The 16,211-nt window shown below is 43.4% G+C and overlaps 1 protein-coding gene across 2 annotated transcripts; it reads right to left on the bottom strand.

The window, feature by feature from the left end:
- Positions 1–1,209: 1,209 nt before the first annotated feature.
- LOC105489135 (C2 calcium dependent domain containing 4B) lies at positions 1,210–10,545 on the bottom strand. 2 transcript variants are annotated; one of them, XM_011753834.2, is made up of 3 exons: positions 9,426–10,545; positions 5,378–5,468; positions 1,210–2,432 (listed from the first exon to the last, which is right to left on the bottom strand). In XM_011753834.2, exon 3 carries the CDS (start codon positions 2,390–2,392, stop codon positions 1,298–1,300), a length of 1,095 nt encoding a protein of 364 aa, XP_011752136.2. In that variant the 5' UTR covers positions 2,393–2,432; positions 5,378–5,468; positions 9,426–10,545; the 3' UTR covers positions 1,210–1,297. The 2 variants fall into 2 exon arrangements, with proteins under 2 accessions (XP_011752136.2, XP_011752132.2); XM_011753830.2 differs by lacking the exons at positions 5,378–5,468; positions 9,426–10,545 and adding an exon at positions 2,634–2,770.
- Positions 10,546–16,211: the final 5,666 nt, after the last annotated feature.

Genomic DNA, 16,211 nt, shown 5'->3' with positions numbered 1-16,211 from the left:
TTACCATGGGGATACTAAAGGGTTCTACTTTCCCTCTCCTGGCTCTTCTAAGTCTTCAGTCTCAGGTAGCCATACCTTTGCCAGGCTCCACTTCAGGAGCAGGGAGAAACAACTGTTAAGAAAGGAGACCTGAAGGAGTTCATTCTCTGGAACATTATTGAGCACTGTTCAACAGTACAGTGCAAGTCTTTTCAGGTTTGCTATCATATTTCACATGTATTCAAGGGTTATTTGGATATTAAGGCATATCTTCACAAAACCATGTGAGGTAGCTATTACTCCCTTTTCACTGATGGAGAAAATGAGGCTCAGGGAGATTAACTGATTTGCCCTAGTCCAGACAAGTGGCAGAAAAAAATTGAACTCTGTATCTGTCTCCCACTCCATTGTGCTTTCCACTACATGGTGGATTCCTGTAGCGCAGGGCAAATTCTCTTGGGTGTAATCAGTTTCCAGTGGACTCAGGTTTATTTGTTGAATTAACAAATGAAAATCAGTTGGATTTTAAAAACACTCTGTAGAACCCAGTGTTCAAGAAACTGACAATTTACTTCTTAACTCATCTAGGAAATCCTACGGCAAGCTAATTACTGTGTAATTAGACACACAGCTAGGTGAGAGAATGCCACAAAAAATATCACCTTGTTTACAGAGGCAGGAAAGATTTATTTTCTAAGATTTCCTAGGTAAGAGAAAGACCCCAGGAATACCTATTCCCTACATAACCATCTATTGGAAGGTCCTCCACTTCCCATTTCTTTTCCTCAGCAATTTTTGAAAACTTAACTTCCAAAAGAAACCTGTTCTTCCCACCAAGGTATTCATCCTTATGTCTCACTCTGATGTGTGCACGTGCGCGCACACAAGTTAGGCTATTACCTATGCCGCATCAATATGTAAAGCTGTGTATATGAATCGTAACACTGGGCATGACTCTGAATGAATAACTTGCTTTATTTAAAAAAAAAAAAAACTGTTAAACAATTATAGAAAATCGGAAGGAATGAAAAACAACGCAATGGGTGTACTTCCTTTCTCTCCCAGTCCCAAACCAACCCATTTTTCCTTGGAATGTAAAAACTGGTCTGGAAAGAGGAATGGGGGTCCTGTGAACAGAACGGGGAGTCATTATCTTTTTCTTCTATACCAATAAACGATGACAAATGTGGACTGAGAGAAACTAAAATGTCAATAAAGCAGTATCATAAATAGAAAAATAAATAACATTTATTTTGTACCACGCGGCTGTCAGTGTCCTGAGTCTCCGGGGCAGAGCGCCTTGGGGACGGCTGGGCCCTCAGAGCAGCAGGAGGGCGCCCAGGGACAGCTCACCCTGGCCCAGCAGGCGGCCCCGCTCCCGGCCGCGGCCCTCGTCCCAGGCCTTGACGCGAACAGCCAGGCGGCGCACCTCGTCCTCCGAGAGGCCGTCGAAGCAGAAGTCCTGGTCAAAGGAGGCCTTGCGGCTGCGCCCCACCACAATGCTGCATTGCCGACGCGCGGTGTCCGGAGGGCGTAGGACGAGGCTGAGGCGGCAGCGGACGGCACGAGGCCCCGGGGCGCCTCCTGCGAGGCCCTCAGCCGGGAGCAGCCGGAGACGGAGGCGCCCGGTTTCCGGACAGTACTCGGCGGCCAGGCGCAGGGCGTCGCCGGCGCGGCCCAGAGCCAGGGTGCCCTCGGCCTCCAGGAGCTCAGGAAGCGGGTCCCGGGACGAAGACGGGCTGGCGGAGGGGGCCCGGGCCGGGGACTGGGAGCCCGCGCGGCGCTCCTTGTCCTCGTTCCCGCTGGAGACGGAGCGGGCGCGGGCCAGGCGGCGACTCCTCCTGGCCCGCAGCGCGCGGCTCAGCAGCCCGTCGGGGGCGCGCAGAAGATGGCAGCCGCGGGGCCGCCGGACGAGCGCGTCCTGGGGCGGGCGGGGACGGCCGGGGACCGCGGGGGTGGCCGGGCCCGGAGCTCGCGGGCCGCACAGGGTCTCCAGGGGGGCGTCCGGGCCGCAGCCGCCGCCATAGGCGCGGGTCCGAGGCCGGGGCGCGGACGGGTCCCCGAGCAGGAGCGACTCCTTGCGACGCGTGTGCGGGCTCTCGAGCAGCACGCAGAAGCCGTAGGCGGTGAGCACACGGGGCAGGTGCGGCAGCGACAACGCGGCCTGCGAGCGCGGGTCCCAGTCCGTGCGGCCGGCGTCCTCGTCTGCCGCGCGGGGCCACAGGTCGCGTTCAGCGGCGCAGCGCCGGGGCAGGGCGGCGGCCCGGCTTGGAGACTCGAGCGCGCAGGGCGCCGGGAGCCGCGGCGGGATGCAGAATTCGGGGATGCGATTCGGCGTGAGCACTTTAGCAAAGGCGGGCTTCGGCGCGGAGCTGCCTGAGTTGGAGGAGCAGAGTTTCTCGAGGAGCCGCATCCTTGGAGGCTGAGGCTAGGAGTGGCGGGAAGAGATGCGCCTGCGGGAGAGAGAAGCTGCTGAGTTTGGGCGCCTGGGGCTGCTGGAGCCCCTTGACGCGGCTGGATTCCCTCCCCCGGACCCTGTAACCGTCCCGACGTGTTTAAGACCCTGGACCAGTTCCAGCCTTGCTTTCTGCACCCACAAATCAGCCCTGCTTCCGTTCTTTTGTACTAAATAAACGAATAAATAGAAATCAGACCTTTCTTCTTCAGTGTCTCTGGGACTGGTTGCAAGCTCAGTGCCAGTGGTCCCTAGCCCGCTGCTGGGGCGCCACTTTCAGTACTGCGGCCGGGAGAGTGGCGCTCCCCTTTTATACTGTAGGCTGAGTCCCGCCCAGCTGCCGCGGCCCAACCCAGAGGCGCTGCACATCCCGCCTTCCCGCCACCCTCTCCCACGACGCCGGGGGCTCTGCACTGGGCACTCAGGTCTGCGCGAAGCTGTCGCGGGAGCAGGCACTTTGTGGTCAGCTCTGGGACCCGCATTTGCAGTGAGTGCGTGGAGCCCCAGGCAAGGCCTGGGAAAGGTTGCAGGTGAAGAGAGGGCACCCTGTCGTCCTGCCAAGGAAAAATTGGCGGCTGAAAATGTTTTCGGCTTCTGGGAGAAGGTGAGGCTGGATGAGGAAACAGGAAGTTAATTTGGCTAGGAGATAAACCGTCACTCAACCTGCATGTCACCTGGACGTGACCTGCACGTCCTGGGAGCTTCTGTTATCCGGTCCCCATGCACTCAGAGTGTACAGACCAATGTGGTTTCCAAGTATTCATATACCTATTTACTGCCTGCCTCCCTCTGCTAGACTGTGGTCTTTTTGATAGCATTGGCCCTGGCTCAGTCCACGCCCTAAGTACTGGTGAAGTGGGTAAATTAATCTTTGAGAAAATTTCTGATCGCTTCTTGGTCTTTTGGCTAAGATCAAGTGGAGAAAGCTTCTGAATGGCTGCAGGCTCTGCCTGTCATCTTGATAGTCACAAAACATGGGGCTTCTGGCTCGTGCCATTTTTAAAGCTACCCCTTTTCTTTATGCTCTAGCATGGAGGTATCCAGTTAGAAAACATCTTCCCGAACTCTAGATTCTTTCTTTCCACCCCGACCTTCATTTTCTGAGATGAGAAGACTGAAATTCCAGAGGACCCTGAGGAAATTCCAGAAAGGTTAAAAAGAGCCAGTTAATGGCAGAAGCTGGAATTAGCAATTTCCTGTTTCTTTGGCTTTGCATGTGATGCTTCCTGTGATCTGAAATGCCCTTTCTCTGCTTTTTCGTTATATAGGAACTCCTGTTTATTTTCTGTAATTCAGCCCATGCATCGTCCCTTTCAGGTGCCTTCACCCAACTCCGCTGCTCCAGTTCCTCAGCCCCTCCTTATTTCCTTCCTACTTCTAGGGACCACCATTGTTGCAGTTCACAACTTTGGAATTTTCGGTTTACAGTTTTGTCTCCTCTAATAGACTTGTGGGTTTTCAGTGGGTAAGGACTGGGGCAGCTCAACCAGAGGGGGATTTCAAGAGTCTATTAGGAATATATGAAAAATAAAATAAAAGTCCTAAGATCAAGAACTGGGACTGCCTCCATCCCAGTTGCCTTATCCAGGGTACAAGCCTGGCTGTCTTATTCATCTCTACATAATTCTAGCACCCAGGATACAATGCCAGGCAAATAGTAAGTGCTTAGCAAATATTTGATGAATTGTATTGAACTGATACTGATCTGCAGGTCTTATGACTGTCAGGTGCTTTCAACCACATATCTCTCTACGTAATTTGATTTATTTCTCACAGAAAACCAATAAGGAAGACGTTGTTTCTGTTGCCCAGATGAGAAACTGAGGGACTTGCCTAGGGTCATTCAAGCTATGATCATAGCCTACATAGCCTAAGTCCTAGCTTTTTGGCTAATTTCTTCTAATTCATTCCTTCTTTCCTTTCTTCCTTTCTTCTTTTCTTACACCCTTACTCCATCTATTCACTCAATTCAATATAATTCACTGAGTCTACTGTGTGTCAGACACTGTGATTTGTATTGCCCTTTACACCCAGAATGTTAATTCTTACAGCATCTCAGTCTACTGTTAAGTAGTATTTTCCACTATACTTGCTTTGGAATAAGCCCCATTATTTTCAAATCCTTAAAGGTAAGAAGAGTGTTTCTCTGGGCTAATAATACTTTACTTCTTAATTGACCCACAGGTTCTGCATCCCCCAATTCAGCCAACCACGGATGGGAAATATTGGGAAAAAATAATAATACAAAAGAAATGAAGCAGTAAAATAACTATTCACATAGCATTTACATTGTAGTAGGTGTTATAAGTAATCTAGCGATAACTTAAAGCATATGAGAGGATATTCATAGGTTATATGCAAATACTATGCCATTTTATATAAGGAACTTGAACATCCAAGGATTTTGGTATCTTGAGGGTCCTTGGAACCAATCCCCCTCACACACCGAGGGACATCTGTATGCTTTTTTGATGGGGCAAGTATCCGTCAATATGCAGCCACTGGAGCCAGGGAGCAGCAGCCATTCCTGCTAAAGCCAAATTTTCAGGCAGAAACATCCCGAGGGGTCTCTGACAGGATCATTTCCCTGTGATTCATCAGGCCGATGTGCAGATTCCTGGGCAAAGGTTCTTCTCTAAAGCGGAGCACACCTGCATTATGTCCGTCCTGCAGTAGATGCAGCTCGTTTCAAATTAAACCTCAGTGAAAATGGCCTTGGTGACAATGAACACTCAGACATCATATCGGTGGGTGAAAGCTGCTGAAAGCAGGACATGGGATTTGAGTGATTGCACTCCCAGCGCTTGCGTTGTTTACAGAGAGCAACGCAAGCATGGCTATTAACACAGTCCCTATCTAGAGGGTTTTCCAAAACTGTTATCTTCCCATGAATCAATATTCTATAGAAGAGAAAGTAAGATACAGGGAAATTAAATTACTTACCCAGGGATACTCTTCAGATGGTCACTTATTCAACCACAGCTACAGGCTGGAACCACAGTTGGAGGCCTGGCTTCCTTCCATAGTCTTAAATCTTCTTAAATCACATTGGGAGAAAATAAAAAAACAGCTCCTCAGTGGAAACTTCGATCACTCCAGTTGTTTCATTGTTTTGTACCTCATTACCACATAAAGGCCACTATCATCTTGTATTCAAACCTTGAAATTGTTATCTTAAAGAAATGATCTCTTTAATAACATTAATGTTTACCAACTATGTAGTAGGCGGAAGTCATGTTAATTGCTTCATATACTTTATCTTATCTAATCAACCCTATAAAGAAGGTAGAGCTGCAGAAACAGGCTCACAAAGGGAAAAGAACAATAACAAAACTTGTCGTAAGTCTCACATACAGTAAAAGCAGGGCTGGAACTCAAATCCAGGCCCATCTGGCTCATGGTCCTGTGTGCTTATAACCCCTTCCCTACACAGTGCCTCTCTCAAAGCCATTTCTCCTGAACCCAGCTCCTCTCTAGGTAGCTAGATAACAGAGAAAGAGAACCTTTTTCCAAGGCCAACTTGAGTTGAAACGTACACACCTTATTGATTATACCAGTACCTAATATATTAAAGCATGACATTGTCATAAGCAGGAAAGCACACGTTATGCACAGTAGTGCTGTGCCATTGGTAGACAGAATCCTTTTCCCCCCAGGAAGTATAGTCATTCTCTTTATTCATGTTATAAATGCTTCCAAAAAACGGATTGGGGTTGTTTACATAACAAGGACCCAGGGAATTTATCAGCTGCTGGAAACTGATATGATGAAAATGGAAAAGACATGCAATTAACTGAATGAAGAATCTTGAATGAGGTCACAAACTGACACCTGTCAACACCTATATCCTGAGGGTGGGAAGGGTAAGGTGTAAAGGCAGTTAAAGAGGCTCTAGTGGGAAGGCTTGGGATGTTGACAAGTCCTAAAGGAGCCTCATGGTCCACTAGCCTTGGAAGGCCATGGAAGAACCAGTCTGAATGTCTAGCAGTGTGAGAATGGCCGTGTCCCTTTACAGAACAAAATACAGTCATGGGAAATCATTATCTAGAAGACTGTAGCAACAGTCTGCATTCTGTTTATGAGATTCACTTATGTTCCATGTATAGCGCTAGTTCATTAGCTTTCACTGACTTACATCATTTAACGTACTCTGTTTTCTTGCTGACGGATGTTTTTATTGTTTCTGATTCTTCCAGTGCTGGTATGATTATCTGTGTACCTGTCTTCTTAATTACCTATGCAAAAGTTCTCTAGAATACATCTCTAGGAACATAATAGCTGGTAATAGGATATTTGCATCTTCAATTTTAATGCAAAATCAGTTTCCTCGTCATCAATATATAAGATTTCCTATGGCTTCACATCCTCAACTATACTATTATTATCAGAGAGTTATGGATGGAATGTTTATGTCTCCCCCACCAGATTCATATGCTGAAATCCTAACCCGCAATGTGATAGTATTAAGAGATGGGTGAGGTGATTAGGTTGTGGGTAGAGCCCTGGTGAATGGGATTAGAGCCTTTATAAAAGGGTCCTCAGAGAGCCCTCACCTTTCCACCATGGGAGGACACAGCTAGAGGGGAGCCCTCACCAGACACTGAATCTGCCAGTGCCTTGATCTTGAACTTTCTATCCCCATAACTGTGAGAAATAGATGTTTATTGTTTAAACCGTCCATCTGAGTAGCTGGGACCACAGATACGTGCCACCAGGCCTGGCTAATTTTTGTATTTTTTGTAGAGTCAGGGTTTCACCATGTTGCCCAGACTGGTCTCGTACACCTGAGCTCAAGCAATCCACCCACCTTGGCCTCCCAAAGTGCTGGGATTAGAGGTGTGAGCCACTGTGCCCAGCCCAGATTTTTATTAAATATCACTACTATGGTGAGTGTTTGGGTTGAACTGTGCCCCCACCTATTCATATGTTGAAGACCTGACCCAAGGATCTCAGGATGTGACCATATTTGGAGATCAGGTCTTTAAAGAGGTAATTACGATTAAATGAAATCATTAGGGTGGGCCATATGACTGTCTGTGTCTTGCTTTTTGTATTTTTATGAAGTCTTTGGAGAAACAGAAGTTTTTAATTTTAATGTAATCAGATGTCTCCATCTTTTCCTTTGTAATTTTGGTTAAAAAATAATATTCTCCCCCGAAATAATAAAGATTTTTTTTCTGTGAAGTAGTAAAGATATTTTTTTCTATACAGACAGTTCCTAATTTATGATGGTCCTGCTCAACGATCCTTTGATTTTATGATGGTACAGAAGTAATATGCATCCAATGGAAACCATAATTCAAGTACCCATATGACCATTCTGTTTTTCACTTTCAGTATGATATTCAATAAATTACATGAAATATTCAACACTTTCTTACAAAATAGGCTTTGTGTTAGATGACTTTGCCCAACTGCAGGCTAATGTAAATGTTCGAGCATGTTTAAGGTAGGCTAGGCTGGGCTATGATGTTTGGGAGGTTAGGTTACTAAATGCATTTTGGACTTACAATATTTTCAACTTAGGATGGCTTTATTGGGATGTAACCCTATCATAAATTGAGGAGCACTGGTATTTTCTTCTGATATTTTGAAAGTTTTGCTCTTTTTACATTTAGATCTTTAAACCACTAACGGAGAGAATTTTCAGTGTTCTCTAAAGATGAAAAGGGCTTCTGTAAGAGGTGGTATGCTCATTTTGGGAGGTGTTCAAGTAGTCTGAACAATCATGAGGTAGAGATGTTATAAAAAAAAATTCAAGAAACGTGTGGATGTATAAACTCTAGTCTATTTGGTGGTGGATTTGAGTACAATAGATGGTGTTGCTAGAAAACAGTCCAATATTTCAAATATTAATCAGAATACTTAATTTTCCTATCTTGGCTACACTTGGCTTGCTGATTCATATTTAAAAGGCAGAACTAACTCTAAGTCATTTAAGTTTATGTACATATCAACAATGTTGTAAATTGACAAACCGCCACCTGTTGGTAATTGGGAAGAATTAAGCAAACTATAGCTTCCTGCCTTGCAACATGACTGTTCTCACTTCATGGTGGAGTTTAGGGACTAAATGTTGCTCTTCTTGATTTTTCATATTTGTCACAGAAAACACAGACTGCCTAGGTTCCTGTTCCAGCTCCACCCCTATCTACTTATGTGAGCCTCATCAAGTTCCTTAGTCTTGGGTTTTTTGTTTGTTTGTTTGTTTTTGAGATAGAGTCTCCCTTTTGTCACCCAGGCTGGAGTGCAGTGGCATGATCTCTTCTCACTGCAACCTCCACCTCCCAGGCTTAAGCGATTCTTCTGCCTGCCTCAGCCTCCTAAGTAGCCAGGATTACAGGCGCCCGCCACCACTCCCGGCTAATGTTTTTTGTATTTTTAGTAGAGACAGGGTTTTACCATGTTGACCAGGCTGGTCTCAAACTCCTGACCTCAAGTGATCTGCCCATCTTGGCCTCCCAAAGTACTGAGATTACAGGCATGAGCCACCGTATCTGGCCAGTTCCTTGGTTTTTTAAGCCTAGGTTTTTCATCTATATAATGAGTTTAATAATTATAACTATATCCTAGGCTTATGGGCATTAGTAGCCTATTTAAAGCCATTGTGATACAGTGTCTAGGATCTGCTTAGTAAACCTTATCTATTTTTTAGTAGTAGGAACAAAGGAAATAGTGTGTCACAACTATACTCATTATTATATCAGATTAAATTTTTAGGACACAGATGAGAACTTGAAAAAGAACTGAGGAAAGAAAGACAACTAACCTTAACGGGCACCTATTCTAAGCCAAGCCTTTTACAAACAAGTAAGTTTTGCTAAAGTAAGTTTTACTAAAGTTACTTGGCCCTATAACCACAGAGCTGGGATATAACACCATTATCTTACACAAAAGTCTACACTGTTCATTATCTTAACACTGCATTTCAGATGTTACCTGCAGTTCAAACAAGTCGCCAGGCCCATTCCTCAAAGCTCATTCTGCTTACCTCACTATTTTTGAGACGTCAGTATACAACATCCTCAGAGTGGCTTCCTGACTTTGTGCAACTCTTCGCCAGGCCAGCAAGGGAGTTCAGAGTTGGGAAAAGCACACTGTCCTGCATCTCAGGATGCTTAGGGGCCCCGTCCTGGCCCCAGCATTTACCAGCTTGGCCTGGTAAGCCACTTAACCTTCCCACATCTTGGTTTCCTCCACATGAAACAAGACACTGAATAGTACTCCGCAATCTTCAAATTTCTTTCTAGAGGTTCTTTCTCTGCACGGAGGCCTTTAATGAAATCCCTCCTGGACCCCTGCCTATGAGGATTTCCCAGTTCCCTGAACCCTGTGAGCTTTTCTTTCAGTTTCACTAATTTCCCTGAGCTAGAAACAGACTTCTCAGCAACTAAATATTGTTCTTGGTACGCAACTATTAGAGCTACAATAATGCTTGTCACAAAGAGGATCTAAAGAAACAGTCTGCCTAAGCAGTTAGAAGTTGGCTACTTTGGGAATAGCACGTGGGTCAATTTCTGAACTAGAAGACAGAACACCAAGTCTCTTTCTGGTTTCACTAGTTAAAGGTTTTGTGATAATCGCTGTATTCATTTCCTAGGGCTGCCGCAGCAGAATACCACAAACCAAGCAGCTTCCAATAACCGATCTTTATGGTCTCATGACTGTGGAGCCAGGAGTCCAAAATGAAGGTGTCGGCAGGGCCATGCCCACCTTGAAACCTGTAGGGGAGCATCCTTCCTCGCCTCTTTCTAGCTTCCGGTGGTGGTTTGCTAGCAATCCTTGGCGTTTCCTGGTTCACAGCTGCAGGATTTTGAATTCTGCCTCTGTCGTCACATGATGTTCTCCCCTCTTGTATCTGTATCTCTAGATCTCTTCTTTTAAGGACATGAGTTATATTGGATTAAAGGCCCACCCTACTTCAGTATGACCTCATCTTAACTAATAACCTCTGCAAAGACCCTGTTTCCAAATAATATCACATGTTGTGGCACTGAGGATTATGTCTTCAACATGTCTTTTGGGGAGACACAATTCAACTCATAACAGTGGCTCAATCACATCTTCTCTGATGCATCTTTCCACAATGGCTTCCCCACCCAACTTAGTATAGGGTGGACAGAGACAACTTCAGGACCTGAACCAGGGAAAAAGATAGGAGCCCTCATAAAAATGGAACCATCTGTCCCCAGCACAGGAACCAGAGGGCACTTCTCTACCTCTGCTTCTGAACTAGAGAGTATTACCATTGTTTCCTTCCCTGAGGAAATAGAAAAGTAGCCAGCTCAGCAGGGGCTGTCACCTTCCTGAGGTTGCTCCACACTGGCTGACAGCCAACAGCTGCTGCTTAAGAAATAAAATCCCCTCATCATAAATAAGGAAAGTACTGAATAAGGCTGGAATTTCCAGAGAGGAAATAGGTTGTACTCACTTTCCTGCTTCGTAATAAAGAGGAGACGTGTGGCTTCATGGAGAGGCTGTGGAACAAGTGTGTCAGTACCGAGAGCAGTAGTGAGGGTCACAGGCTGGCACAGCATGAAGGGTACCACAAGAAATGCCCACCTATGAGACCACTGAGGCCAGGCAATGCCTGTCCACCTCCCCACCCACTTCTTCTCAGATCACAGGCCTGGGATCTTGGTACAGTCCAAATGGTAGGGAAAGCGCATGGAGAGTAACAAATACAGAACACTTCTTGTTGACTTCTTCAGGTGAGAGCTCCAGGCCAGATTTGATTTAAATTAGAAAGAAAATGTTTCATTACTAGCAACACCAGTATTATGGAGAAATCTGTAAAACTATTGAACTTAGAACTATTATTTAACTTGCACTGTCTCTGTAAGACATATCCTGCGCTTAAACTCTGGTCAGACCAGTAAAGTAAAGTTTATTTTAGTGCCTGTCACAGATTGGATTCCCTGGGAAGCAGACACTGAGTTGGAGATGTGCATGTCAGAATGTTATTGCAGGAGCATGCTCTTGGGAATACATATGTAGGGGAGTGAAGAGAAGAAAGCAGGATGAAGCAGAGGGAAAAGAGGAGCTGCAATCCAGTGCCCAAAGAGCTCTAGAACTGGGATCACTCTGAAGAAATGTCCCAAACTGGAAGAAGAGGGGCAAGTAATTATAGTCCCCTATTGGTAATCACTGGATGAGAGCTTCCCTGGGGAAGGAGGCATGACTTTGTTCATGGTGGGTCCCTTAAGCTAAGCAGATTCATCACAATGATGCTGTCACTCTGGAGTTCGCACATCAAGAGATGGGCAGACACTTCAGGAGGGGTTTAATGCATCCAGTATACACCGTGGTCGCTCAGCACATCCTGGTACCCCGTGCTCCATTAGCAGAAATTGCTAATTCTGAAGGTGTCCCCATTTAATGTAATCCACCTCTCCCTCATTTAATCACAAATACAGTCATGCCCTTCCCAGCAGGAGGCAACGGAATATCACGTTGTGGGCTGTCCTTCAGGTACGTTCAGGTGATATCCATTCCTCTTCTAGGTGCAGGTTCTCAAGGTCTAGTAGCCTGTGGGCAATGGGAGAGCGGGTAAATGAATTGAGACACACTCATATGGTAGATCATCAAAATCGAAGTTGTAGAAGATAATCATTATAAGAGAAAAAGTTTCTGGGATGTTGTTAAGGGGAAGAAGATAATAAAACAATGTATACCATATAATTCCACTTCTGGGGAAAAAAACAAACATACGAGAAAAATCTGTAAGAATGTACACTAAAATCTGGGGTGGTAGGATTATAAGTTATTCTACTCTTTCTCCTTTTCTTTAAATATGTTTTCTAGATCAGCCAAAAAAAAAAAAGTTACATTTGAAATACTGAAAATATTATTTTTCATCTAAAAATTATAGATGTCTTATGAGGAGTATTTTTGTGGCTACATTAGTCAATTAATGATTGCTTGACCACTAGTTGGAGAAATCAGAAATGAGACTTTAAGTGGAGCTCCCATGCTAACAGTGGCGGCTTCAGAGGCTGGAAGATTTAGGAAAGGACAAGTCTGGGTAAAAGGAGAAGGTTTAGACCTACGCTGTTCAAGACAGAGGCCACTAGCTGCATGTAACCCCTGAGTACTTGAAATATGGCTAGTTCAAATTGAGATGTGCTTTAAGTGTAAAAAAAGCACATAAGATTTCAAAGATTTAGTAATAAAAATATTTTAAAATCCTCAATAATTTTTGTGATTACATCTTGAAATAATAATATTTTATATATATTGGGTAAATAAAATATAATATTTAAAATGATTCACATCTTTGTTTTGTACAGTGCTTATTTAGATACTTGTCAGGAAGTGTAAGTTCTCTGAAATACCCCCCAGAGGGAAAACAATATGAAAAAGCATTTGCCTCACAGGAAACCTGCCAACCTTCCTGTTTTACTTGGTGCTTTAGTAGGACAGCCACTGGAAAGGGCAGTTTGTTGTCAAACGAGCATGTCAAATGAACTGCAACCACTGCAAGGCAAAGTGAAACCCACACTACCTAGTAGGTATAGATGTCAGTCCATATAATTGAAATCTGTCGACTTGGGGGCAAGTTAAAGAAACACCGTGTTGTTGTAGAAGGCCATTGACATCTTCTGGTAAAACCCCCAGAGGGTGCTGTCTTAGGGTGCTGGACAGAAACTGCCCCATGGCATCTACACACTAGATGTTGATTTGAGTTAAACTGGGCATTTGACAGAAGGACTCTGACCCATTCCCAGGAGAGAAAACCAGTGATTTGGGAAGGTATTGGTAAGAAGGAATGATGTGCTACAATGATTTACAATAATGGCACATATTGTTTTGTCTTTGGTTTGTTTCTTGACTGTAAATATTGATCAGTGTCCAAAATTAAGATGCAATCACTGGTTACCCCAACCTGGGATGTTTATTTGGAAAAACACAAACTGGCTTAAAATTCATACAAATCACTCTAAACTTGGGTACACTCTTTTTCTTTAAATCTTAGATTCTGCTGTCAAATCAAGAGGAAAAGGGAAAGCTTTCATATTGCTCATAATGATTTTTCAAAATTTCCTTCATTTCTTACTTCCTTCTCATCTCTCTTTTCCACTCTAAAATATTCTTGACTCCCTAACTCATTAAGATATTTTATTCACAAAGAGAACTTAAGATTCAAATAAATATTTATTCAACTGTTTTCCAGATTTACAAAATCCAGCTGGTTAACTCATTGAAAATAAGTACTATATAATCTGCTGTCTAGTAAAAAGGGTTTGAACAGGATGTTTAGGCCACATCTCAGCTCCGTCAGTCCTTCTGGTATCCTGGCATCACTGGGTAAGTTCACAGTTTAAGGAAGGAATCTGAGGTGGTAGAACCAGGTATGCTGGAGAGGAAGCCTAGGACAGTGGCTAAGAGTGAAATTCTGGCTTCACCACTTTCTAGCTCTTACAACCTTAGGAAGGTTACATAATTTCACAGTATTATTATTAAATCCTTATTATATAGGTAATATTATCTCCTTTAACGACGAGAAAACACAGAGCACAAAACCGTAAAGACTGTGTCTGGGATGTAGTAAGTGTTATGTAAGGGTGTTAAGCAAGTAAGTATATAAAATGCAAGACCAGAAGAAGCAACACTAGCCCCCAAACTACACCATGTGAATTTCCAAAGAACCAAGTGTTCACGCTACATCAAAATGAGCCTTTTGAATCTTTTGAACTCTGAGAAATAAAACATAGTTATTATCAAATTAAGATTTAAATTCAATTCCTCAAATAAAGCATAGTTATTATCAAATTAAGATTTGAATTCCTCAGCTGCGTCTTGATCACTGGATACCACTTTAATAATCACATTATTAAACAAAGTTCCAAGTTTGGGATGGAATACTGCAGAAGAGGAAAGGAGAAATTACTGCTACATTGTGATCTACACTTTGTCTTAATATGATCTGGCCCATATAAAAACGCTCCAGAACAGTTGCAAAGTATGGATATTTTTCTATGAAAACCAGCCTTCTGTCTTTATAACTTATAAAGCCATTTTTTCCAGTCCACAGAGCTATTTGGTCACAAATTTAAGAAACTAGTGATTCCTGAGCTATACCTGCTTTCACACTTTAGGAAATAATTTCAAAATGATTGTGGCAGTCTATCCATTTTTATAAAGATAAAAATCTAAAATATTATTTTTGTCTTAGAAATAAGTATTAATAAAGACATTATCACATCTTTGCCCCTAGAGCTTTAGAAACAAAGATTTGTTTTCTAGCTCGGGTGCGGTGACTTCACGCCTGTAATCCCAGCACTTTGGGAGGCCGAGGCGGGCGGATCACGAGGTCAGGAGATTGAGATCATCTTGGCTAACACGGTGAAACTCCGTCTCTATAAAAATACAAAAAAAAAAAAAAAAAAAGATTAGCCAGGCGCGGTGGCGGGCGCCTGTAGTCCCAGCTCAGGAGGCTGAGGCAGAAGAATGGTGTGAACCCAGGAGGCGGAGCTTGCTGTGAGCCGAGACCGAGCCACTGCACTCCAGCCTGCGCGACAGAGCGAGACGCGTCTCAAAAAAAAAAAAAAAAAATGTCTTTCTCTTCCTCTCTCTCTCACTCTTCACTATTTCCTCCTTCCTGGTGAGTCTTACTTCTCTATACTAGAGGAATTATATCTATTTTTTTAAATGCTTTTCTATGTATATTATAAAGTGTTTCCTTTCTTGTTCTCAATTCAAATGGAACACTGAACTGTTCTCTCTAATTATATACAAAGTTAGCTTTAAAATTTTGCCCAGCTCTTGTTTTTTTTCTTTAACTGGACTACTAAAGAGATACAATGATCTATTTTAAACAAAGCTATTTGTCTTAGTATTTTTTTAAATAATAGAAGGTTGAAGACAAGCTCAGGGTCTATCCCTATCAGAATAGTCCAACAATGAGAGTTCATACATACTCTAGTATAATCTGCAGCTGCTTAAAAATTTGAAATCATGTATGGTCATTTTAAAAAGCCAATTCCAACACATGCTAGGAGGGAAAAGATGCAGATTTTCTGCTCTAGCTCTGCTATGGTTTAATTCTTTGTCCCTTCCAAAACTCCTGTTGAAATTTCATCCCCAGTGTGGCAGTATTGAGAGGTTAGTTCTTTAAGAGGTGATTGGATTGTGAGGGTTCTGACATGAATAGATTCATCCATTCATGGATTAATGTGCTATCACGGGAGTGGAAAGAGAGTAAGAGAGATCTGAGCTAGCACACTTAGAAAGCTTGCCGTGTGATACCCTGTGCCACCTTGGAACTCTATATAGAGAATCCCCACCAGCAAGAAGGCCCTCACTAGATGCAGCCTCTCGACCCTGGACCGCTCTCAGCCTCCTTAACTAAGAAATACATTCCTTTCTTTATAAATTACCCAGTTTTGGGTATTCGGTTGTAAGCAACAGAAAACTAAGACAAGCTCTCTTTATATATGTATGTGTATATATATACACACACACATATATACACACATATATAGAAATATATATGTGTGTATGTATATATATATCTTAATGTAAGATCTGAAACTATGAAACCATCAAAAGAAAACATTGGGAAAGTGCTGTAGGAAATTGGTGTGGGTAAAGACTCTTATAAAGAGCTTTTTTCTGTATAGCAAAATCCCATTTATGTTTTTTCTAAATGACCACGTCATTGAATAGAAGGCCTGAGAAGAGTTCACCTTTCTGAAGATACAGCTACAAGTGTCCTAGTAGTAATGGGATAATCTTTTACTCTGTATTGCCAGAATCTTTCAAAAGGACAAATTCA

The sequence above is a fragment of the Macaca nemestrina genome, chromosome 7 (genome assembly GCF_043159975.1).
Source record: "Macaca nemestrina isolate mMacNem1 chromosome 7, mMacNem.hap1, whole genome shotgun sequence".
NCBI classification, from domain to species: domain Eukaryota; kingdom Metazoa; phylum Chordata; class Mammalia; order Primates; family Cercopithecidae; genus Macaca; species Macaca nemestrina.
This window is presented reverse-complemented; position numbering and strand designations above follow the sequence as displayed.